This window comes from Pristiophorus japonicus, chromosome 1, assembly GCF_044704955.1.
Source record: "Pristiophorus japonicus isolate sPriJap1 chromosome 1, sPriJap1.hap1, whole genome shotgun sequence".
Lineage (NCBI taxonomy): Eukaryota > Metazoa > Chordata > Chondrichthyes > Pristiophoridae > Pristiophorus > Pristiophorus japonicus.
In genome coordinates this window covers 501,806,557-501,832,509 of record NC_091977.1, presented here as the reverse complement: position 1 = coordinate 501,832,509, position 25,953 = coordinate 501,806,557, and the positions used below count along the sequence as shown (strand labels likewise).

Sequence of the window (25,953 nt, the reverse complement as noted above, 5' to 3'; positions counted from 1 at the left end):
TTCTCTTTCAACTCCACTCACTTCCTCCAAATTAAAGGTCCTAGCTATGCCTGTCTTTTTGTGGGATATGTGGAACATTCTTTGTTCCAGTCCTACTCGGATCCCCTCCCTCACCTCTTTTTCCGATATATTGATGACTGTATTGGTGCCGTTTCCTGCTCTCACCCTGAACTTGAAAATTTCATTCACTTTGCACCCAATTTTCACCCTTCCCTCACATTCACATGGTCCATCTCCGACTCTTCCCTTCCCTTCCTCGACTTCTCTGTCTGTATTTCTAGGAATAGGCTTTCGACCAGTATTCACTATAAGCCCACTGACTCCCACAGCGACCTGGACTACACGTCCTCCCACCCTGCAACCTGTAAGGACTCCATTCCATTCTCCGAGTTTCTCCGGTTCCTTCGCATCTGCTCTGACGACGCCACCTTTCACACTAGTGCCTCTGACATGTCTTCCTTTTTCTTCAACAGAGGATTCCCCTCCGCCGTGGTTAACATGGCCCTCAACTGTGTCTGATCTATTTCCAGCACCTCTGCTCTCACCCCTTTCCCTCTCTCTCAGTACCATGACGGGGTTTCCCTTGTCCTCACCTTTCACCCCACCAGCCTCCACGTTCAATGGATCATCCTCCACCATTTCCGCCACCTCCAGCGTGATTCCACCAACAATCACATCTTTCCCTCCCCTCTCAGCATTCCAAAGAGACCGCTCCCACCGCGACACCCTGGTCCATTACGCAGTCACCCCCAGCACCTCCTCCCCTTCCCACGGCACATTCCCGTACAAGCGCAGGAGATGCAACACCTGCTGTTTTACCTCCTCCCTTCCCACTATCCAGGGCCCCAAATATTACTTCCAGGTGAAATAGCAATTTACTTGTACTTCTTTCAATTTGGTATACTGTATTCGCTGTTCATGCTGTGGTCTCCTCTACATTGGGGAGACCAAGTGTAGATTGGGTGATCGCTTTGCAGAGCACCTCCGTTCAGTCTGCAAGTGTGACCCTGAGCATCCAGTTGCCTGTCACTTTAATTCTCCATTGCATTCCCACTCTGACCTCTCTGTCCTCGGTATCCTACACTGTTACATAAGAACATAAGAACATAAGAATTAGGAACAGGAGTAGGCCATCTAGCCCCTCGAGCCTGCTCCGCCATTCAACAAGATCATGGCTGATCTGGCCATGGACTCAGCTCCATTTACCCGCCCGCTCCCCGTAAATATTTCAACAAAGCTCAACGCAAGCTCGAGGAACAGCACCTCATCTTTTGTTTCGGCACTTTACAGCCTTCTGGACTCAACATCGAGTTCAAAAATTTCAGAGTGTAACCACTGCCAATCTTTGGCTCCCTTCCCCTCCCTCCACCCCCCTACTCCCCCCCCCCCCACAGCCCTCACCACACCCCACCTCAGAGTCTGTTTCTTTCTTCTTTTTTTCTCCGTCTCTAGTGGCAGCTGGTCATTATCCCACCATTCACACCCTATCTCGACTAATGTTTTTCTAGCTTCTGGCTTTAGCATTTGAATTTGGGCCATCATCCCTTTTGTCTCTCTACAATCTCTTGTCTTCCAACCTATCACAGACCTTCCCTTTTGTCTTTCTTCCCCTGCCCCTTTCAGTGCTTGTTAAGAGTCTGTTCTTTTCGAACACTCTCCAGTGCTGACGAGGGTCATCGACCTGAAATGTTAACTCTGCTTTCTCTCCACTGATGCTCCCTGACCTGCTGAGATTTCCAGCATTTTTATTCCAGATTCCAGTGTTCGCAGTATTTTGCTTTTGAATGAAGCAACAAGAGTTGATTAAGTTGCTCTTCAGGCTGCTGTTTCCCTACATATACTGTTGGCATGTTAACATCTGATTAAATGGATTCTTCTTTAACAAACTAGTTAAAAATAAACTTTGCTGCAGTGTATAATCAGTGTATCTGTCTGCTTTCTATTATGGTCATTGAGTAGGTTCAACATCTACTTTTATTTTTGAAGCCACATTAACCATTTGGAAGTATTTGCAAGTTGCCTTCTCTGTTTATTTATACAATGCCTCTGCCTACTTTGGTGCTCAGTGGCAACAGGCCAGTAACAGAAAGCCAAAATAATAAAGGGATTCAATAGGACAGATACAAAGAAAGCATTTCCTCCAGAAAAAAGTGGCATAATCTTCGAATTAGAGCTTGGCCACTTAGGAGTGAAATCAGGTAACATTTTTACATGTAATGGATGGTAGTCTTGGCTCAGTGACTTTCGTCTCTGAGTCAGAAAGGCATGTTTTCAAGCCTCGCTCACAGGATTCGAGCATTCAATCTCAGTTGACGCACCAGTGCAGTACTAAAGGAGTGCTGCACTGCCAGTGGTACCATCTTTCGGATGAGATGTTAAACCGAGGTCCTATCCTCCGTCTCAGTTGGACGTAAAAGATCCAATGGCATATTCAAAGAAGAACAGGACAGATATTGCGGGAGATTTTCATCTTCTCAGCCAGCATCGCCTGGGCGGGACACAGAAAGAAAATCTGGCACGGAGGTTTGCATGTCAGAAATAGAACCCATTGAGTTTTCCTTTCATTGAAAGGTGGTAAAGAGGTAAATCTACCACATTGAGTCTACTGGCACTGGGTACCCTCCAGTAATCACCAAATTGGCCGTTATTCACGTATAAGCCTTGATAGTATCAGCAGGTTGTTCAACAACACAAGGCTGCACAGCTGCACATGTTGTTTTCCTCACCTGATTCTGGACCATCGTCTCTGAAACAGTTAATTCAGAGACCATGGTCCAGAACTTAAAGAAGGGTAACTTTGAAGGTATGAGGCATGAATTGGCTAGGATAGATTGGCGAATGATACTTAAGGGGTTGACAGTGGATGGGCAATGGCAGACATTTAGAGACTGCATGGATGAACTACAACAATTGTACATCCCTGTCTGGCGTAAAAATAAAAAAGGGAAGGTGGCTCAACCGTGGCTATCAAGGGAAATCAGGGATAGTATTAAAGCCAAGGAAGTGGCATACAAATTGGCCAGAAATAGCAGTGAACCCGGGGATGGGGAGAAATTTAGAACTCAGCAGAGGAGGACAAAGGGTTTGATTAGGGCAAGGAAAATAGAGTACGAGAGGAAGCTTGCAGGGACCATTAAGACGGATTGCAAAAGTTTCCATAGATATGTAAAGAGAAAAAGGTTAGTAAAGACAAACGTAGGTCCCCTACAGTCAGAATCAGGGGAAGTCATAACGGGGAACAAAGAAATGGCAGACCAATTGAACAAGTACTTTGGTTCGGTATTCACTAAGGAGGACACAAACAACCTTCCGGATATAAAAGGGGTCAGTGGGTCTAGTAAGAAGGAGAAACTGAGGGAAATCCTTATCACTCATCAGCTGTGGCTCAGTGGGTAGCACATTCACTTCTAAACCAAAAGGTTGTGGGTTCAAGTCCCACACTAGAGAATTGAACACCAAAATTTAAGCTGACACTCCAGTGCAGTGCTGAGGGAGTGTTGGAGGTGCTGTCTTTTGGCTGAGATGTTAAACCAAGGCCTCAGGTGAATGTAAAATTTCCCATGGCATTATTTCAAAGAAGAGCAAGTGAGTTATCCCTGGTGTCCTGGTCAAATTTATCCCTCAATCAACATAACAAAAACAGATTATCTAGTCATTATCACATAACTGCTTGTGGTAGCTTGCTGTGTACATTAGCTGCTGTGTTTCCTACATTACAACACTCCAAATAAAAGTACTTAATTGACTGTAAAGTGCTTTGAGATGTCCGGTGATCATAAAAGATGCTATATAAATGCAATTCTTTCTTTAATAATTCAGATGACAGTATTGGAATGATCCTGGAATCTGCTTTCTAAGTTTTGAGAGACTCACAAAAGTGAACTGGCTTTCTTTGGGATAAAAACATGAAACAGATGAATAACAGGCCACAAAAAGAAAAAAATAGATTTATGTTTTGTGTGTAAGACCCTTCCTGCTGTGCTTGTCCAGTAAGATCAGTTTTTATTTCAGATATCTGCTATTTGCAGTTTTTTTCCCTCATATTTATTGCCCTTGGAGAAAAGAAGATTGGGAGGGGTATCATTAGGTCCTTAAAGAGCCTAAGAGCACAAGATAATTACTAATTCAGAAGGCTATTCATCCCATCTTAGTTAATCTTTCCAAAAAAACCTTACATTTACCACATTGTAGCATGCAATTGTTCCATGGTTTTACCTTCACCACCCTGCCTGGAAGTCTATTCCATGTCTTGATCAATCTTGTGTGAAAAAAAATTTCCTAACGTGATACTGTCATTAGTTTCAACCTGTATTCCTTTGTCCTATTCTCAGAATTTAATGTAAAATAATACTCTGAATTTATATTTTCCAGATCCTTAACTACAGTCAGTACCTCAAAAGGCCACCTTCCAGACTCTTCCTTTCGGGTTACATAGCTCAAGTTTCTCTAGTCTTTCCTCTTAACTCAAAATTTTTACACGGGCTCGATGGGCTGAATGGCCTCCTAATATGCTGTAGCGATTCTATAATTCTAGTATTCAATCTCATGGCTCATCCTTACATGAATATCCGATGCTTGGATATCTCTCTTGTTTCTTGATGACCAAGACTGGACACAGTGCTTAAGATCTGACCAGAGCACTGTACCATTTAATCACAACCTTCTCTGACTTATATTTTGCTGTTTTAGCTATGGAGTGCAACATTCTATTAGATCTGTTAATTGCTGCTTTGCAATTGTCAGACATCTTAAGCATTGTGTTTTCTAGGTCTCTTTCAACCATAGCACTCGCTATTTCAATGCCGTCCATGGATTACATGTTTTGCCCATATCTTCCTCCTTCCTTTACACTTGTCTGCATTAAAAATCATTTTTTCAGCTCACATATAGTTTGTCCAACTCATTCTTTGATTTCTGAGCTGTTTCCATCAATCCCCCTGTCCTCCTAGTTTAGTATCATCAGTAACTTTATCAAATTTGCATTTCATTTTTGAATCCAAGCCAATAATATAAATTAGAAAGTGTAATAGTCCCACTACTAAGCCATGGGGCACCCCACTTACTACTTTGCCCCACTCTGACATAATGTGTCCTACAAGTACCCTTTGCTTTCTACTCTTCAGCCAATTTCTTAGCCATTTCCAAGATATATCCTGAATCTGCTGTAGCTTTCAGCTTGACTAATGGCCTTCAATGGAGAACTTTGTCAAGAGTCAAAAGGCACATATAATAAATATGTAAGTAGGAAATTTGAATTCAGCGGTGACCATTGGCAATAGGCATGAGGAAAACATTGGAAAGCATCAGCACCTCTTAGAGATTAGAATTATTGTTGTCCCTGCAGTGAAAATATGAAACAGACTGGAATGAAAGTTAGTAGATGCTGTGAGGATTATCTCCTTTCCAGTGGAGCTGGATAAATATCTGGTCCAGAATGGATTCAGTGACAATAAGGATGGTAAAGATAACTATTCTATGGTCAACACATGGTTCCAGCCTTTTGGAGGTAATAGGAATATTAGCTGTGGAATGTAACTAGCCAGGCTTGATTAATGTGGTTAGGAATTCTAGATCATATAATTCTGCACAGAAGGAGGCCATTCAGCCCGTCGAGCCCGTGTTGGCTGTCTGCAACAGCACTTCAGTTAGTCCCAGTCCCCCACCCTTTCCTGATGTGTAAACTCCTTTGTATGTGTTTAGTAAAATTTATGCTCATTAAAGTGAGCAATGGTAATTTTTTTGTAGCCAATCAGAGTGAAATTGCCAGTTTTCCGTCAATCAGTGGCAACTTGACTAAGTTTTGTGCTGTGGTTTCATGCCCACCTGGACCAAAGCTGACCAGGTTTATTTCACTTAATATTCTTACAGCCTGTGAACAAAATAGACTTGTATCTCATTAGTCTGGACTAGATTTAAGTCCAAGTTCTCGAGATGAAAGGCTAGTGTCTAACTCACTGCAACACACAGTCTGTCAATAGATTGATAATATAAATTCCATTCACTTAAGGGTAAAATTCATAAATGTTAATCTTGTCAGTGTTACCTATTGTTCCTTATCTCTCAGTAGGTTATAGAAATTGGTTAGAATGTATGAAACTGGATGTGGTTTATTGAAAAGCACCAGACCATTATTGCAAATCTACTGTCCCCATTCACAGTGTCATAAGAGGGGTTGTTTTTTTTTGTGGTTTTTTTGTAATTTTTTTGGGGGGTAATAAAACCATATATTTTACAAGTGCTCCCTATAAACAGGGAGGGGGACACTAAAAATCCAGCAATTAAAGCAAATTAAACTTTAAAACAAATAAAATCAAATTAAAATTTGGTTGTCGGGGAAAGACAGCACCTCCAACAGTGCAACACTCCCTCAGCACTGCACTGGAGTGTCAGCTTAAATTTTGGTGTTCGAGTCCCTAGCGTGGGACTTGAACCCACAACCTTTTGGTTTAGAAGTGAATGTGCTACCCGCTGATTTAAGAGGGGTTGTTTTGGTGATTTTTGTGGGGGTTTTTTAAATTTTTTTTTGGGCACTAAAATCATATTTTTTTCTCCAAGTGCCCCCTATAAAAGGGGAGGGGGACACTAAAAACCCCGGCAATTAAAACAAATTAAACTTTAAAACATAAAATCAAATTAAAATTTGGTTGCCGATGGTGATAATGCACTCCAGTCCCTCCAGCGCCCACCTCTCGCGGTAGGCCGCGAGCGTACCGGTGGACACCGCGTGAAGAGGGTTGTTGAATTTTCTGCTCTCCTTCTCTCCCTCTGGATGAATTGGAATTGTAGTAAGCCCCTTCCTCCTCTTCCTGGGCTGTTTCACAGTTCTCACAAAGGCTTTCCAGGCAGGAGCAACAGCAGGTAGCTCCTTCTCTCACTGCTCCAGGCTCCAAGTGAATAGGCCACGCCTCCAAAGTTCCACCATTGGTCCACAGAACTCTTTTGGGAGGAAACTAAAACATTAAATCATTAAATCGTGTCCCCCGATCTGGGGGGCACACCAAACATTTCCAAGGCCCTTTTTTTGTGTGTTTTTTTGTGTTTTTGTTTTTTTTTTAAGTTTTTTTGGGCACTAAAATCATATTTTTTTTCTCCAAGTGCCCCCTACAAAAGGGGAGGGGGACACTAAAAACACCGGCAATTAAAACAAATTAAACTTTAAAACATAAAATCAAATTAAAATTTGGTTGCCGGGGGTAACGATGCACTCCAGTCCCTCCGGCGCCCACCTCTCGCGGAAGGCCGCGAGTGTACCAGTGGACACCGCGTGAAGAGGGGTTGTTCTGGATAAATTAATCATAGGCTGCATCTAATTAGCTATTTTAAAGACAATAATAAGGGTGGTTCAGAGACCCTGATAAGTAAACAACATTTGGGGTTAAGTGACAAATCGGTAAATATATTTCCCCATTAAGGAGGAAATTCACTTTACACTTGATTGATTCTTGTTAAAAGGCAATATTATAAATGCTCACTGTGTAATGAGTAGTTAAGTCAAAGGGCTGGTTTTATGTCCTACCAAACCCAACATTAAATTGCCAGTTCTTCTGTGGTTTATTTTGTTACCATCAAAAACAGAGGCTACACTCTTTTAATAGTGGAACATCTGATAAACATTGTAAGCTGTCAAATCTTTATGTCTAACAGGTGGCTTATTTAATGTTGTGAATGGGACTGATTTTTTTATTGGGATAGACTGAAATGGACAAATATACCCTTAGGGCATGATGGCTCCTTAAATTGCGGGGGAGGGGGTGGGTGCAGGGGTAGGGGAGGGGTGGCAGGAGGTATAAGCAATGTTGCCTGTGAATGACAAGAGATCGGCTTCCAATTGTGCAAGCTGGGTAATGAATAAATATTTAGAGGCTTTGCATCATAACCTTTAAGGAGCAAGAAGTAATTGTGCAGAATTTTCCCTCAGGAGATTAAGTGTAGAGCCCATGACAGGGTAGATTATACATTGCCTGTGTAAAGAATGAGTTTAATATATTAAATTGCTTCTTCTCACTGCAGGCTTTCTTACATTATTATGTATCTATCCATATAATTAATCCTTTGTGAAATAGGTGATAACATCAGTTCAATCCCATAAACTGATCACATTCTAACATTTTGGACTGCATTTGCCTTGATTTGCTATCCATTTTCAAGTGATTTTGAGTAAAATAGGCAATAATAGCTACTGCCTCTACTATGCTGGTAAAAACTTGCACCAGAATGATCTGTGGAAATTGCACCATTTCTATCACAGTCCAATGGGATCAAGTGGGCAGAGTTAACCCCTGCTCTATTTTCAATAATTTCCAACCCAAACCTCATACAAATTATCATCATTACTATATAAGTGTAGGTATGAGCTGCAGAGCAGTATCCTGAGATGGATATCAGATTAAGGAAGCCATTTTGTTTTCTGGAGCTGAAGATTGGTTCGACTTCACCTATGTATCAATTGTAACTGCATGGTGCTCTGGAGAGTTTGTCAGGACTTTAACAGCTCCGTTTAGCTCTGCAAAAAGTACAATTGTGGACTGGGGATGTAAATTTCCCAATGTGAATCCCTCTATTCCTATGTTTTGTGAATGAGGAGAATGGGGATGAGGAATGAAGATGTATATTCACTACATGCGGATACCCGCTCACACGGTTTACTGACTAAAATGACCTTATTTAGATTTATCATCAAGGCTGCACTTCTCCCCTCCTTAAAAAAACTGGGGAGTTATGTTACCTCCTGGCTTAAGACCTTCACCCCATTTCCACCAGATTGAATTTCCTTCCAGGTAGTACCGAATGACCATTGACACATGAGATAGGCAGCTATTCACCATTGTATAAAGAAATTTACTGGTGCTCCATTCAGGCAAGCCATACAATTCCAATTCTTTTCCTGCTAGAACCAGAGAAGCAAAGTGAGTGAGTTGTCCAATTCGACTGACTGACAACATTCCTATAAGTGCAAGGAGCAGTTGACGGAAAGCCACATATATGAACTCATTCACTTCCATGACCTGAAAAACTTTTCATTCCATTAATGTAATGTCAATCATCCTGTCCTGCATGGGAATTCCCATTACCCAGGAAACCTTCATGATGTTTTCATCAAATCATCATCATTATAGGCAGTCCCTCGGAATCAAGGAAGACTTACTTCCACTCTAAAAATGAGTTCTTAGGACTGAACAGTTCAATATGAGAACCACAGTCCCTGTCACAGGTGGGACAGACAGTCATTGAGGGAAAAGGTGGGTGGGACAGGTTTGCCGCACGCTCTTTCCGCTGCCTGCACTTGATTTCTGCATGCTCTCGGCGATGAGACTCAAGGTGCTCAGCGCCCTCCTGGATGCACTTCCTCCACTTAGGGCGGTCTTTGGCCACGTGTCGGTGGGGATATTGCACTTTATCAAGGAGGCTTTGAGGGTGTCCTTGTAACGTTTCCTCTGCCCATCTTTGGCTCGTTTGTCGTGAAGGAGTTCCAAGTAGAGTGCTTGTTTTGGGAGTCTCGTGTCAGGCATGCGAACAGTGTGGCCTGCCCAGCAGAGCTGATCGAGTGTGGTCAGTGCTTCAATGCTGGGGATGTTGGCCTGGTCGAGGTCGCTAACGTTGGTGCATCTGTCCTCCCGGGGAATTTGCAGGATCTTGCAGAGAAAGTGTTGGTGGTATTTCTCCAGAGATTTGAGGTGTCTACTGTACATGGTCCATGTCTCTGAGCCATACAGGAGGGCTCAAATCTGCCACCAAGCTCATGGTCTACAGGGCTGTAGTAATTTCATCATATGACAATCTACCATACTGGCCTTCATGTTGTAGTTCTATATTCAGATGGTTGATTGGTGAACAGGGCTACCATTTGCAGTCATGACTCCGGATTCCTGTAAGGATTCCACGGATTGGGGGGGGCAACAAATATCATTAGACACATGTGAGCAGAAAAAGTCCAATTGAGCAGACTGAAGCCATGTTTTAGTTGGCTGGATAAATCTGGTGGGGCACTGTGATATAGCCCAGTGAGAGTCACCAGAATCATTATAGCTAGCTTTGTATCATATAGCTTGCTGCTTCCAGAAGCTGAAGGGAATGAGGGAATGATGATGATGAAGAAGACTGGGGTTGGGGGCTGGTCTCCATTACAATTGTTTGAAAAGGCTGTTAGGGAAACAAAGGATGTACAAGAGGACAGCCAGCAGGCAGAGAAAGGAGGACACAGCTTATAGCCCAGTGCTTTTGATGAATAATCAGAGAAAATCACTTATCCATTATCTCCACCCCACCCCCACCCGCCAAAACCCTCACAACGTCCGTCACTATCAAAGCCTCCTATCGGTTTCTATCATAAGCCAGAAATCTACATTTCTGTTAGTATTGCCTTGCACGGATCCACAGAGATGAATTCAGAACTCTTTGTGGTCAAGCCACGTTTACTTTGTAGAATGACATTCACCCATCGATGCCAATCAATACATTCACCCTATCTAGAACTACTTCTTAACACCATGTCTAGTCTTTGTGCTAGCTACTCTACTTGCTCGAGTTCTTTGTCCTATTATGAGGTAATCCCTGGATGAGATCGGGTTGCAGTTGATGGCTGAGCTGGTTCTCCTGGAGCTTTACAGGCTGCCTTCTGTGAAGCAGCTGTCGCAGTGGAATCAGCTTCTGGCTGCCTTTTGTTTGGATTGTCAAGGTGTGCTGGGTACATGTCTGAAGCCCTTCTATGCGCAGCATTAGAGGAGACTTTGGGGAACCGGTTCATTTCCACTTTCTGGAGAGACAGTGGCATATGTGGCCACTCCTTGCAGCCCAGGGATGCAGGGCATAGGCTCAGAAGAGACATTGACCACTATGCCATAACAGACCTAACCAGGTCTTGGAAGCTTTGTGCAAGTGCAGTGTTCAGATTGAACTTCAAGACCTCTTCATTGAGCAGCTGCCAGTCCAGAAGTCACCAATGTCCTTAGAATCTCCTCCTGGCAACTCGTTGCTGCAGAACTTTTAAACATGTCACTGCATGCATGAAAAATGTCCTGTAACAGTTGCAGATGCGTGTAGCAGGTACCTCTTTTTATATTGTCATTTCAGCCAAAAGGATGGGCATTGTCTCCACTGCCTGCACGTACAATCGAAGCCACATCATAGAGGTTGGTCTCTGTGGAGGAAAAGTCCACATTGCTCTCCTGTTCTCCCAACATTGCATTTACAGAGCCTGTCTATCTGGCCTGCTGTCTCATGACAAATAACACACTGGCTTTGGAAACTCCACTGTAGAATATACAAAGGAAAATTGCAACTTAGAATGGTCAGAATATAAGAGTAAATGCAAATGTGGAAGGTTAACCCTTCAAGAGAGAAAGCAGACTGGAGGGAACTTAATAAAAAAATATACTAGTTACATTTGGAAATTTTAAAGTATTTAAATAGCTATGTGTAATTATGGTTTAGAGGAGATTAGGAATGTACAGGACCAGAAAAGACCATTGTGGTTCACCTGGCCAAATGTCTATTTGACGAATAGAACGTTGAGAGTAATCTATGAGCGAACAATTAATCTCTTTCTCTTTTACCACAGGGTTTAATGTCCTAATATCTCCTCCCAGCAAAAAGGAATGGTCCTTCGAGCTATGTCTCGAGTTTCATATGTCATCATCATTCTCTCATTATGGGCTGGACAGGAGACAAATGCACAGAGAGCAGGTATGGTGCCTGTTTCATTATTGAAAGTACAACTGGTCAGATATGATTAAAATCCATTTTCTCAGACAGCCTCTGCATCTGTTATCCATAGAGTTTTAGAAATTACAGCACTGAAAATCTCCATTTTGCTCAAAATCTAGTGTGATTTTGAGTTTGGCTCCTTGATTCAGATCAACATTGTTATATTCTGCCTTATCAAACACCTGTCTCATTTGAAATGAGTCTCTACCTCAACATGCATTTGTGGTAAATAACGCAGCATGAAAAGTCTTCCAACTTTCCACATTGCTCTTGAGATAAGCGTGACTCTGTGCCCACTTGTTACTGTCTCATCCTCCTCTCTCATTGAACTTTCTGTCCAGCACACCTGCTGGGGGCTAATGTCACCACCTTCCTTACTGTTCCGCTAACTCCACCTGCCATTAGGTCTGCAGTCACATTGGACTCTGAATACTTTCATCATTTGCTGTATCGAGGCCTGATCAGCCCTATCTGCAGCTGTGGATGTGTGGATATCAGTGGATAAGCACAAAGCCCCCCTCGTGCAGCTTGCTGCACCCTTCACTGTTGAAAGACATGTCAGCGAATGCCCCTTTAAGCTGCCGCAAGCCTTTAAGACCTGCAGCAACAGATGATTTGCCACCCCCAATGGATGAATTGCAAATTTTAGGCAATTCTCAAGTTTACAGGTTGCCCACAATGTAAAAATTAAGTGTCAGTTTTGGCTCAGTGGTAGCACTCTTGTCTCTGAGTCAGAAAATTGTGGGTTCAATGTCCCACTCCTGAGATTATAACACATAATCTAGTCTGACACTTTAAAACAACCTTCCGGATATAAAAGGGGTCAGGGGGTCTAATAAGAAGGAGGAACTGAGAGAAATCCTTATTCATCGGGGAATTGTGTTGGAGAAATTGAAGGCCAATAAATCCCCAGGGCCTGATGGACTGCATCCCAGAGTACTTAAGGAGGTGGCCTTGGAAATAGCGGATGCATTGGCAGTCATTTTCCAACATTCCATTGACGCTGGATCAGTTCCTATGGAGTGGAGGGTAGCCAATGTAACCGCACTTTTTAAAAAAGGAGGGAGAGAGAAAACAGGGAATTATAGACCGGTCAGCCTGACATCAGTAATGGGTAAAATGATGGAATCAATTATTAAGGATGTCATATCAGCGCATTTGGAAAGAGATGACATGATAGGTCCAAGTCAGCATGGATTTGTGAAAGGGAAATCATGCTTGACAAATCTTCTCGAATTTTTTGAGGATGTTTCCAGTCGAGTGGACAAGGGAGAACCAGTTGATGTGGTGTATTTGGACTTTCAGAAGGCTTTCGACAAGGTCCCACACAAGAGATTAATGTGCAAAGTTAAAGCACATGGGATTGGGGGTAGTGTGCTGACGTGGATTGAGAATTGGTTGGCAGACAAGCAAAGAGTAGGAGTAAATGGGTACTTTTCAGAATGGCAGGCAGTGACTAGTGGGGTACCGCAAGGTTCTGTGCTGGGGCTCCAGCTGTTTACATTGTACATTAATGATTTAGACGAGGGGATTAAATGTAGTATCTCCAAATTTGCGGATGACACTAAGTTGGGTGGCAGTGTGAGCTGCGAGGAGGATGCTATGAGGCTGCAGAGTGACTTGGATAGGTTAGGTGAGTGGGCAAATGCATGGCAGATGAAGTATAATGTGGATAAATGTGAGGCTATCCACTTTGGTGGTAAAAACAGAGAGACAGACTATTATCTGAATGGTGACAGATTAGGAAAAGGGGAGGTGCAACGAGACCTGGGTGTCATGGTACATCAGTCATTGAAGGTTGGCATGCAGGTACAGCAGGCGGTTAAGAAAGCAAATGGCCTGTTGGCCTTCATAGCGAGGGGATTTTTAGTACAGGGGCAGGGAGGTGTTGCTACAGTTGTACAGGGCCTTGGTGAGGCCACACCTGGAGTATTGTGTACAGTTTTGGTCTCCTGACTTGAGGAAGGACATTCTTGCTATTGAGAGTGCAGCGAAGGTTCACCAGACTGATTCCCGGGATGGCGGGACAGACATATCAAGAAAGACTGGATCAACTGGGCTTGTATTCACTGGAGTTCAGAAGAATGAGAGGGGATCTCATAGAAACGTTTAAAATTCTGACGGGTTTAGACAGGTTAGATGCAGGAAGAATGTTCCCAATGTTGGGGACGTCTAGAACTAGGGGTCACGATCTAAGGATTAGGGGTAAGCCATTTAGGACCGAGATGAGGACAAACTTCTTCACCCAGAGAGTGGTGAACCTGTGGAATTCTCTACCACAGAAAGTTGTTGAGGCCAATTCACTAAATATATTCAAAAAGGAGTTAGATGTTGTCTAAGGGGGATCAAACGGTATGGCGAGAAAGCAGGAATGGGGTACTGAAGTTGCATGTTCAGCCATGAACCCATTGAATGGCGGTGCAGGCTCGAAGGGCTGAATGGCCTACTCTTGCACCTATTTTCGATGTTTCTATGTAATACAGTACTGAGGGAGCGCTACACCATTTTCCCTCTCAGATGGATGTAAAAGGTCCGACTGCATTATTTGAAGAAGAGGAGGGGAATTATCCCTGGTGTCCTGCCAATATTTATCCCTCAACCAACATCATTGAAACAGATCATCTGGTCATTATCTCATTTCTGTTCATGTGACCTTTCTCAGTGCAAATTAGGTGCCGCTTTTCCGACATTACAACCGTGGCTGTAAAACACTTTGAGACGTCCTGAGATTGTGAAGGGCGCTATATAAATGCAAGTTTTTCATTTCTTAAATTAGGCTAAACTCATAAGTGTGGGTGGGTTGTGTGCTTGTGTCCAATGCTTATGGTATTATTCCTACCACCAGTCCCATGACGGGACATCAAAATTGGCCCCATGGCTTCCAAGCTGTAAAGTAATACATTTTGGAAGTTAAAAATAGGGAAGGGAATGCACCATAAATAGTTTAAATGTAACTATTAAAGTAGAGGAATAAAGAGACCTGTGTGTGCAGACACAGAGTCATTATAAATAGCAGCCGTAGCAAATGAAGCCATAACAAAGGAAAATGGAATCCTTGGTTTTGTATCTAAAAACATGGAATAAAAAAGCAAGGAGATAATATTGAACTTGTACAAGACCATAGTTAAAACACTGTTGGAGACTTGTGTGTGGTTTTGAGCACCCTGTTACAGGAAGGTTATAAAGCAAATGGAAAGGATGCAGTGCAGAGTCATTAAGGTATTACCAGGGATGAGGGATTATAGTTAGGAAGCAAAACTTTATAAGTTAGAGATTTTTTTCACCAGAGTGGAGAAGTTTAAGGATAACTTTACATGTTTACATGAAAGTTACTTAGTGATACATTGGGGGGAATTTTAACCCCAAAAATAGGTGATACACCATTTCAAATTTAACTCTGGCTGGTCAGGTTTCCCAGGCCTCAGGGAACACACCAGCTAAAGGGAGGTGAGGAGACTGCTGGATCCAGGAGGTAAGTGCCTTTCCACTAACCTGAATGATCCAATGTCCCTGCCTTGCCAACACCCTGCAATCAGACACCCAGCCCCGACCCTTCTTATTTCCAAGGCCTGCCCCCACACAACCCTTCCAATAACCCCAACTTCCCCCGCCCGCACCCCCCCCCTCACGAGGCCGCCGAACACCCCGCCCTATGAGGCCTCAAACCCTGCCCTCCTCCACGAGGCCACCGATCTCCAATTCCCCCCTCCGACTTTCAATCCTTGGCCTCTGGCCCCCGTTTTTCCTTCTGGCCCCAGCTCCCCCCTCCGGCCTCCAAACCCCCTCCTGCCTTCAGGCCTCCCCTCTCCAGCCCCGATTCACCTCTGGCCGCAATCCTACAGGCCCGATCCTCCTCCGGCCTCCTAACATCCAGCCCTGATCCTCCTCCAGCCCCGATCCTCCAGGACTGATCCTCCTCTGGCCTCCGACTCCGCCCCCCTTATCCCTCTGTCCCTCCTCTGTGCGGCCTGGCACTGCAGGCCTACCCGCCCGACAGCCATCCTCTGCATCTGATTGGCTGCAGGTGGGAATCAAAGCTTTGAAATGCCGTTAAATTCAATAGGACCTGCTGGAAACCCATTCTCCCCGGTTTCCTGACCGTTTACCAGCAACCCTTCTCTCTACCTTCCTCCAAATTAAAATTCTGTCCATTGCTGCCACTAGTTGACAAGACAGAAACAAAACAGCATGGCCAGAAATTCCAGCTTTGGGCACAATTGGCGAAGAAATGTTTTTTATGCTCAAGTTTCCACTAAAACTCATTTCCATATCATCAAACTTAAAATCTTTCAGGAACCATTGCTTTTGAATGTAATTTTTACATTCTTCAAAAAAATGTTTCTTTTAAATTTGCAATAAAAAATATTCCTTGATATATCTAAGAGTTGTAATCTGGTGCAGTTTTATTAATACAGCTGAAAATGGGTTAATTACAAAAATAACAGGCTAGACTTTCGGCACATCATCGCCCATATAGTTCCCATATAAGCGCTGAGATTCAGGCTGTTGCCCATTTTTGATGAAAATGGAAACTAGCGGCCAATTATAGCCCATTTATTGCTGGCGCAACTTTCGCCACAAGAATGAGCTGCATCGCCCGGCTTGTTTTAAAATAGAATATGACGTCATCCTCGTGCAAGGCCGAGAATATTGGTTTTAATGGAAACCAGCGCCCGATTATCGCCCAGATGTTCGCCGAGCACTACTTTCGGCATTTCACCTATAATTCTCCCAAATGATCGCTGGCCCAAAAAGACGCTGAAGAAAAGCTGCAATCACCTGACCTTAACTCAGCAGTATGGATGCTATTTTGTAACTTGGAGGATCTTTAATAAAGGCTGCTTGAAGTGCTTGTCTGGAGAAGCAATTTGAGAGTGATTTTAAGGGTGTTTTTGGTTGTTGCCAATCGTCTAATCACATTTGTATTTGTTGAGGACAAATTAAGGTCATGTATAGTGATTTATAGTGATGTGGCCTGTAATTTCTCAACCAAGTATTGATGACTAATCACATGCTGCAGAATAGAGACGGGAGAAGGTTTATTGAAGAGCGTTATGTGACCATTCAAAGAGGTGGCAGACTGTTGAGGAGGAGGAGACTTTACACCCAACGCATTTACAGGGATAAGAGATCATACCTGGACTTGTCTGATAATACGTGCGTTAGAAGGCTGCAATTGTGAAAGGAGGTCATCAGTGAGATATGCCAGCTAATTAAGGGAGATCTGCAGCCTAGCAACACCATCAGGACTGCACTGCCCGTTGAGGTTAAGGTTACTGCGGCACTTTCCTTCTATGCATCGGGCTCCTTTCAGGCCTCAGCGGGCAACATTTGTGATATCTCTCAACACACTGCCGCATTCGACAGGTGACTGAAGCCCTTTATGCATGCAGGATGTCTGTGCCGCCCTGTGACCAGGGCGGCACAGACTGAGAAGGCTTTTGGTTTCTCGAGACTAGCAAACTTCCCCAAGGTGCAGGGAGCAATAGACTGTACACACATCGCCCTGCGAGCATCTTTATAGGATGCAGAGGTATTTCAGAACTGAAAGGAATTCCACTCCCTGAATGTGCAGCTCATTGTCAACCACAAGCAAATAATCATGGCAGTAAATGCAAATTTTCCAGGGAGCATTCATGATGCACACATCTTGCGTGAGAGCACTGTCTCTGACCTGTTTAAGAGTCAGCCACAGGGTGCTGGGGGATAAAGGATATGACCTTGCTAGCTGCCTCATGACCCCCCTGTATAAGCCCCAGACGGAAACCGAAAGGCGCTACAATGAAAGCCATATAGCCACACGCAATATCGTCGAAAAGACAATTGGAGTTCTGAAGCAGCGATGCCTGGACCACTCAGGAGGCAACCTACAATACCAGCCTGAGCAGGTCGCTGAGTTCATTGTGGTGTGCTTCATGTTACATAACTTAGCTATCAGGAGAGAACAACAATTGCCAGATGGGACCGTCGGTCCACCTCAGGAGAGAGGGGATGCAGAAGAGGAGGACGAGGAGGCGGACGAGGACCTCGGGAAGGACAATCAGCCTAACGATGAACCCATGCCCCCATGCCCCTCCACACTACTGGAAAAACCCCGTGGTAGTTACACAGCTTCAAAACTCTTGCATCAGCAACTCATAAATGAACACTTTGTGTGAAGTTACATTGGTGACAGTTACAGTTGTGTGATGTTTCATCCTTGCCCTGCCTGCCCTGGTTGGCCATTGTTTCCAACCATTGTATTGATGTTTTATCTTACATTATTGGAAGACACTTCACAACAATTGTAAACATAAATAAAAATGTTTAATAATTTAACACCTAACTTTAAAATGTTTTGACAAACATATATAACAACACCTCCTCAACCCCCAACAGTGAACAACATTTTTAACAGAATATAACAACACCTTCCCACCATCCCAACAGTCAACATTCAACAATTTTTTTTAATAACAACAATAATATACAGCCCACCCCTATATGCGGCCACGCTTCCCTCCTTTACCTTAATACCCCTTTATCATACCCTCCCGTTTCCCACGTACTCCCCGAGTAATGGAACCAAGACGTCTTGCAGCAAAGCACCTCAAGGGCTGCTGCTGTGGGGGGTCGGGGTTGGGCGCCGTCGTTGTCGGCAGAATGACCACAGTGGCTGGAGGAGAAGACGTTTGCGAAAAAACGTCTCCCGAGTCAGAAGGAAGTTCTTCCTCCTGTCTTGCATCTATCGTGCTGGTTGGTGGTACGGCAGCTTGGGGTGCAGTGCCGTATCCCGAAACTGTCGCATGCTGCAAGGCATCGACAGAGTCGGTTGTTCGCCGCATTGCCGCAACTATCTGCCCCATTACCTCCGTTATTCACCCAGACAGTGTGGCAATGTTGCCGGTCAACCCACCAATCACCTGGAGGAGCTCTTGACCTATGTTGATGCTCGCTCTTGACAGTGACACTATGTCCTCATTTACGTCTGCCCGTCGCAATGCGTGCCTACCTCACCGACTCAACCTCCGCAGCACCGGCGTGGGCACTGGACGCTTTGGAGTGGTCTGCTGTAAGCCGCTTGGCCACGCTACTTCATCCGTTGAGGATGACATGGCCGCAGGTACCACAAATGAAATGTAAGGCTCTGTTTCGTCCTCCTCCTTACTTTCGTGTTCGTCACCGTGGTGATGATGACCTGCAGGTGTTGGTGCAGGGGACTCCCTTTGCGCCTGGAGGATCTGGGGAGCTGGAAAACATAATTGAGGTTATTAGAAGAGAAGGGGAGACATGAGAATGCTTGCGCTGCGCTGGCATTATGTACGAGGAGCAAAACTACTGCAATAAATGTGAACAAGAGACGTTACATATGATTAACATGATTGTACAGAAGAGTACAGTACCTGCATGCATAACATTACATCATTCGTATATTCTAATGACATGCCATTAAGTTACTTTAAATTACCACTGGTTTACCACTGCTCTACACATTACTCACGTGGCGCAACAATGGGATTTGCACCACCATGGGTGGCAGAACGATTGTGGGTGCCCACTAATGCTGAGACACGTTCTTCGAGATCCATCAGAGGGTGCAGCTCAGCAGGCACTCCTCCGGTCTGCCTCTGCTCGGTATGATTCTTAGATATCTTCCTCTGTAAATGTGAGCAGAGCATGGCATAAGCCAATTGACTAGCTTCTATTATGGAAACACAACAGATATTATAATCCACAATTAGTCACCCCACAGGCTATTCATCGTTAACATTAATGTTATATGCTAATACGATTTATATCCACAATGGATGCATGGTTATAACATCCACATTCAGAGAAAATATTTAATAAGATCGTGTTTATGAACTAATGCTTGACACCAAACATCTCGCGTACAATCCCCTGGAACGGCCCTATCCATGGGCCGTGCCATTTGGCGCCTGAGGGGAGGTATGCGCTTTATTTCAATCGATGGAGGTCCCCCAGGGGGTGAATCACGATGGCTGATAAGTTCAGAAATGACAGGACTATAATGGGAGGGGGCACCGTGTCCATGGGCTGTGCTCGGAGACCTTTGTGTGGTCAGAGCTAATGTCCCAGAGTGTCCCAGGGCAGACAGTGAGCCAGGTCAGCTCTGCCACCAGTCCAGGCTGGGTCACTGTGTGAGTGACAGCAGCCGGAGAGATTCACACAGTCTGGGCAAAGGTGACCACACCCCTCAGTGCTCAGTCGTACCCCATCCAACAACATCACCAAAAAGGAGACGGTGCCTAAGTTAAAGAGTTGCTCACAGCACACAACAATTCTCATTCTAAACTAATGTGGTAGAAATGCCGAATGTTTGCACTCTGTCTGTTTCCAGTCATTCCTTTAAATAATAATAATTAATACTGTTGATTAAATGTAAGGCATCTCACCAAATTTAGATTTAAAGGGCGCAGGTTCTGACCCCAGTCCAAATCTTAGCAGGGAAGCTACCCAAGATTATCCAGCTTAATTACAATCTGGCAGATTTACATTCTAATTAATGAGTCAGTGCATCATTACAATTTCAAATGTAATAATTTAATACTCTTGCCGATACAACCAGACTGTTCCACAACTTGTGGCACTGGTCTGCCTCACGTCTATCGTGGGCCACCGGTGAGACTACGGCGGCAATATCGCCCCATATTTTTTGGTATGTGCGGGGGGAGAAAGTTTCCCACGCCTACACAGGGTTAATTGGCCCCACCGATTTTCTACCTTATTAACGAGGGCCTCATTGGCGTCATCAGAGAAGACTTTCGCCCTCCTTCTCCCTGACAGCTCGTGCTGCATGCTACTATCGCTTGACATTTTTTACCCTCCACAGACAGCTTCCTTCTCCCTCTTTCTCTCTTTCCCTCTCTTTCAGTCTTCTGAGCATGCGCAGATGACCCCTGAACTCACGAATCGTGGGAAAAGTTATTTGCTGAAAAAAATGCTCATGCACAGAACGCTCGTTGCTATGGACTGAATACATCGCTAAGGCCCATTTCTCATCACTAAGGCTATCGCCCAAATGAAAGAGGCCAAACCAGCAGTTTTTAAAATGGATGATATTCCAGTGATCCTGAAAAATAAAAAAAAGCACTAAGGCTGAAAATATCGCCCATTTTTCGGCGATAGCAATCATAGTGGAAATTCTAGCCCAAGCTTTTTTAGTCCACCATTTGTGTGTAATCTGATTTTAAATAACTGAAAATGACTTTAAAAATTATACAGAACCATTTTCTAGTTGTAAAGTAGTCAGTTTCTTAGTAAACAAAACAAATATTTAAAAGCTTTCAAAACGTGCCTATTAGTGTCCTTGCGCATAAAAGCCTTAATTTTAAGAGCCTTCTCGAAGGCCCAAAAACAAGCACAAAAAACAGAAACTCGCAATGGTAATTAATTCGATCTGGGACATGGCCAGTTTTGTTAGTGGACTGGGCTTCCAGATCAATGTTTTTTAAATTAGTGCCAAAGATTTGGGAACTTAAAACATAAGTGAGTTAGACTCAAAACTGCTTATGTTCGTGCTTTCCGTGATCTTTTAAGTTAGTTCAAGAATCAATTAGCCCAAATCAGGCCGCACCCACTAAACTGGTCACGTCCCATGTCAAAATTGCTAGATTCCACCATTGGCGCTGCTTCGGGAAGGCTCTTCAAATTGCACTCATTCTCTTAGATGCGCAGGCATTCGTACTTTGGATTACAAAGGATATACAGCACAGGAGCAGGCCATTCGGCCCAACCAGTCCATGCTGGCTTTTATGCTCCACTGCTCCCATCTTAAAGGCACATTTTAAACGTTTTTTCATGTTAAAGAATATTTAATTTACTCAGAAACTTACTAGTGCACACCAATGAAACTATTAAATGGTTCAGCATCGTTTTCAGTGGTTTTAAATCAGGTTGTCACAGATGGAGAACTGGATACATTTATTAAAAACGCTTATTTGATAAATCCATTTTCAGCTGTATTAATAAAACTGTACCGAGTTACAACTCTTAAATACATCAAGGAATACGTTTTAATGTAAAGAAAAAAAAGAGAAATGATTACGTTGATCTTCCATGAACCATGATTTTACATTTCTAATTACATGAATTAGCGGAATCATAACTAGCGCAATTTCAAGTGCATTTTGGGTACAATTTCACAATTGTGCCCAAATCAGAAACTCTACACCGTGATATTTAAAATATGTGGAGAGTAAGCTGAAGGGTACCTCACCATCTTCCACCCTCCATGAACTTGAGTTCATCCAAAACTCTGCTGCCCATATCCTAACTCCTGATCACCTATCACCCCTGTGCTCGCTGACCTACATTGGTTCCTGACCCATCATAGCCTTGGTTTTAAGTACTGTGGGACATTTTACTCCATTAAAGATATTTAGAAATGAAAGTTGTTATTGTTGTGCTACATTACAAATTCTGGACCTATTCTAAGTATTCTCTTCGATTTGTCGCCACTGCTCTCTCCATAAGTGAATCCCACATCTGTTACACTGAGGAGTTTGCCATTCCAGTCTAGTCATATGATAGCATGGCTCGGGATCATAACAATAAAAGCATCAATGCATATGAACTGGGTTGCGTGATCTCCCACTTGCAACCATGTGCATTCCCCAATCTTCCAAGAGGCAGAACTGATGAACAGCGAGAGAGTAAAATGACAAAAAAAAGAAGTTGGCATAATTTACACATTACACATCATCATAGGCCAGTGGTTCTCAATCTTTTTGTGTTTGCGGCACACTTTTGAATACTAGAAATTTTGACGGCACACTTGAAGGGATTAAAAGGTGAACACAGGTTAAAAAAAAACAAGTTTCAGAAAATTTAAAAAACATTTATTAATCACAGTATATGAAGATATACAACATTGTACACATGTATGTTATTAATTATTTTTTATTCTGAAAGTAACAAAAAAATAATAAATTTTAATAATAATTCCTCACTTTAATTATAGATTAATTAGTATTTTACGTGATATGTGAGCCTGATGTTTTTTAGTTATGTCACTAATATTAGGGCGTATAACCGATAAGGCGACTCTCATTTCGTGTTCAAGTTCGCTAAGTTTTTCTCGTTTTTTGCATTTGATGTTCGTAAGAGTTGAGAATCCTTATTCGCAGAGATATGATGTTGAAAACTGCACCAGAATTATCAAGGCTTTTTTTGATATTGCAGGATATTCTTCTTCAATAGAAATCCAGAACGCATCAAGAGACATATCTGAATGTTTCATTTTAAGACTGCGGTCTGTCGAAATAGAAGTCAATTCTTCTTCTTGCAATGTAAAATCAAAATCTGACGTACTAATTGGAGAAAATGGATTTCTTACCCAATCATACTTCTCTACATCCAAAGATGGAAAATATTTTTTGATATTGTCTTCCAGTGATGCCAAATGCTCTATCACGATAGGAGCAACCTTTTTAATATTGTGATTTGTTATCAAAGGGAACATTTCAAGATTTTTTTTCTGTTGCTCTCTTTTTCCAGATAGAAATTTTTTTCTGAAAAGCTAATAGCTTGTCTGTAGAGGTGAGAATGTTTTCATGTTGCTCTTGCATACTGGTATTAATGCTGTTAAGACAATTACATATACCTGCCAAATATGCTAACTTAGCACACCACATTTCACTCTAAAGGTATTTGCAAAAGGCATCGTTTCCTTCTCTTTCAAAAAATACTGACAATTCTTATTTAAGTTCAAATACACGACATAAAACTTTTCCCCTTGAAAGCCATCTTACCTCTGTATGCAAAAGTAAACATTCGTGCTGTGCATCCATAGCTTTGCAGAGCTGTCTAAACAAGTGAGTTTTTAAAGGTCTTGATTTTATATAATTTACAATATTAACAACTTGATCTAACACAGATTTTATTTCTAGCGGTAATGTCTTTGCAACAAGTGCTTCTCTATGCAAAACGCAATGGGTGAATAATATATTTGGGTTATGATTTTTTGTGAGCGTAATGAATCCTTTGACACATCCCACCATAGATGGAGCACCGTCCATGCAGAATCCAACACATGAGTCCCATGAAATTTTCAAGTCTTCTAAATATGAATTCACAGAATCAAACATGTCTTGACCTCTAGTATTTTCTGGAAGTTCTCTACGGCACAGAAATTGGTTCAATATCTCGTTTTCATGAATGAAGCGAACAAATGCTATTAATTGTGCTTGACCACTAATGTCGGTGGACTCGTCGATTTGCAAAGCAAAATTCGAGTTTGTAACTTTCTCGGCTACATTTTCTTCAATGTTAGATGACATATCATTATCCTTCTCCGAATTGTATCGTCAGACAGCGGAATTTTTGCAATTTCTTGTTCCGCTTCATCACCGAGCATTATTTTGACAATTTTACGACATGCAGGCAAAATAAGTGACTCAGTTATAGTATGAGGCTTCATTTACTGCGCTAATAATTCAGCAACTTCATAAGAAGCAATTTGAACCTTATCTGACACCTTAACATTTTTTTCAAACTATTTCACTTGTTTTGATTGCGATGCCATCAATCTCCTAAAATAACTCTGATCTTTTGTTGCAAGATGTGCATGTTTCGTAGTAAAATGACTTTTCAATTTACTGGGAACCATTGTACTGTTCAACAGTTTTTCACCGCACACAACACACAGCGGAATGGGGCATTCGTCTTCTCCTGTCCATGAAAAACCGAACCTCAAATAATCCTCCAGATATTGACGATGAGTTTTGGATTTTTTAGGGTTTGGTTCAGCACCACTTGTAGTGGCACTGTCATTGATAGCTCCTTGCTCATTTTTACATTTTCTTATGATGAATTTGTCCATTGGGGGGGATGAACTTTATTCGTCTGAGTGATCTAAACTCCAGACAGACACGAACTGAGTCTTCCAATTTCCAAACTCCAGAGAGTCCAGACAGAAACAAACCTAGAGTTGAACAGGAAGTTTTGATTTTGACTATGGTCAAAATATGCGAAAAGCCAACTCTCAAAAATCAAAGGAACCGCTCGGGCGGCTAGGCCAGGTCAAATTGGATGCCGCATTTATCAAAGGAGCCGTTAATTGGCGCTATATCAGGTCAAAGCGTCAAAGAGACCTCCAGTCCCGGCCACACATCAAGCTGCAGATCAATAAACAAAAATTGTGCAATTAGCTACAGTCCACCATACTTTTACACAATTTGGCGGCACATCTGTGAAGGGTTCACGGCACACCAATGTGCCGTGGAACACCGGTTGAGAACCAGTGTCATAGGCAGTCCCTCAGAATCGAGGAAGACTTGCTTCCACTTTTAGCATGAGTCCTTAGGTGCCGGTACAGTCCAATACGAGAACCACAGTCTCTGTCACAGGTGGGGCAGACAGTGGTTGAAGGGAAGGGTGGGCGAGGAGCCTGGTTTGCCGCACGCTCCTTCCGCTGCCTGAACTTGATTTCTGCATGCTCTCGGCGACAATACTCGAAGAGTTCAGCACCCTCTCGGATGCACTTCCTTCACTTTTGGGCGGTCTTTGGCCAAGGACTCCCAGGTGACAGTGGGGATGTCGCACTTTATCAGGTAGGCTTTGCGGGTGTCCTTGTAACGTTTCCGCTGCCCATCTTTGGCTCGTTTGTCGTGGACAAGTTTCGAGTAGAGTGCTTTTTTTGGTAGTCTCATATCTGGCATGCGATCTATGTGGCCTGCCCAGCGGAGCTGATCAAGTGGGGTCAGTGCTTCAATGCTGGGGATGTTGGCCTGGATGAGGATGCTAATGTTGGTGTGTCTGTCCTCCCAGGGGATTTGTAGGATCTGGTGGAGATATCGTTGGTGGTATTTCTCCAGTGACTTGAGGTGTCTACTGTACATGGTCCACATCTTTGAGCCATACAGGAGGGCGGGTATTACTACACATTACACGTGATTGAATAAAGTAGTAAATCCTGAATTTTAACTTCTTGCATAAGGTTTCCCGTAACATATGAAACAGAAAATCACAGCACGATAAAATGCTAAATTAACTTTTCTTGTTTAGCTTTTACTCTTCAAATTACACATGACTGAACAAAGTAGTAACTCCTGAATTTTAACTTATTGCATAATGTTTCACATAACATATGAAACAAAAAATAACGGCATACTAAAATGCTAAATTAACTTCTCCTGTTTAGATTTTACTCTTCAAATTTGCTGATTCTAATAATGGTCAATCTGTCCCTTCACTGTTATCCTAACCTGTCTTCTATAACTGACCCTAGATTATATTTTTCTCTCTTTT

The 25,953-nt window shown here is 43.0% G+C and overlaps 1 protein-coding gene across 1 annotated transcript in view; it reads left to right on the top strand.

Annotated features, from left to right (window-relative positions):
• The window catches only part of col22a1 (collagen, type XXII, alpha 1), a 463,862-nt gene that overhangs the window by 21,590 nt on the left and 416,319 nt on the right, over positions 1 to 25,953 (top strand). Inside the window, exon 2 of the mRNA XM_070888428.1 lies at positions 11,558 to 11,682. Within this exon, the coding sequence (XP_070744529.1) occupies positions 11,595 to 11,682 (88 nt within the window). The 5' untranslated portion in view covers positions 11,558 to 11,594. The remainder of the gene's footprint in view (positions 1 to 11,557; positions 11,683 to 25,953) is intronic.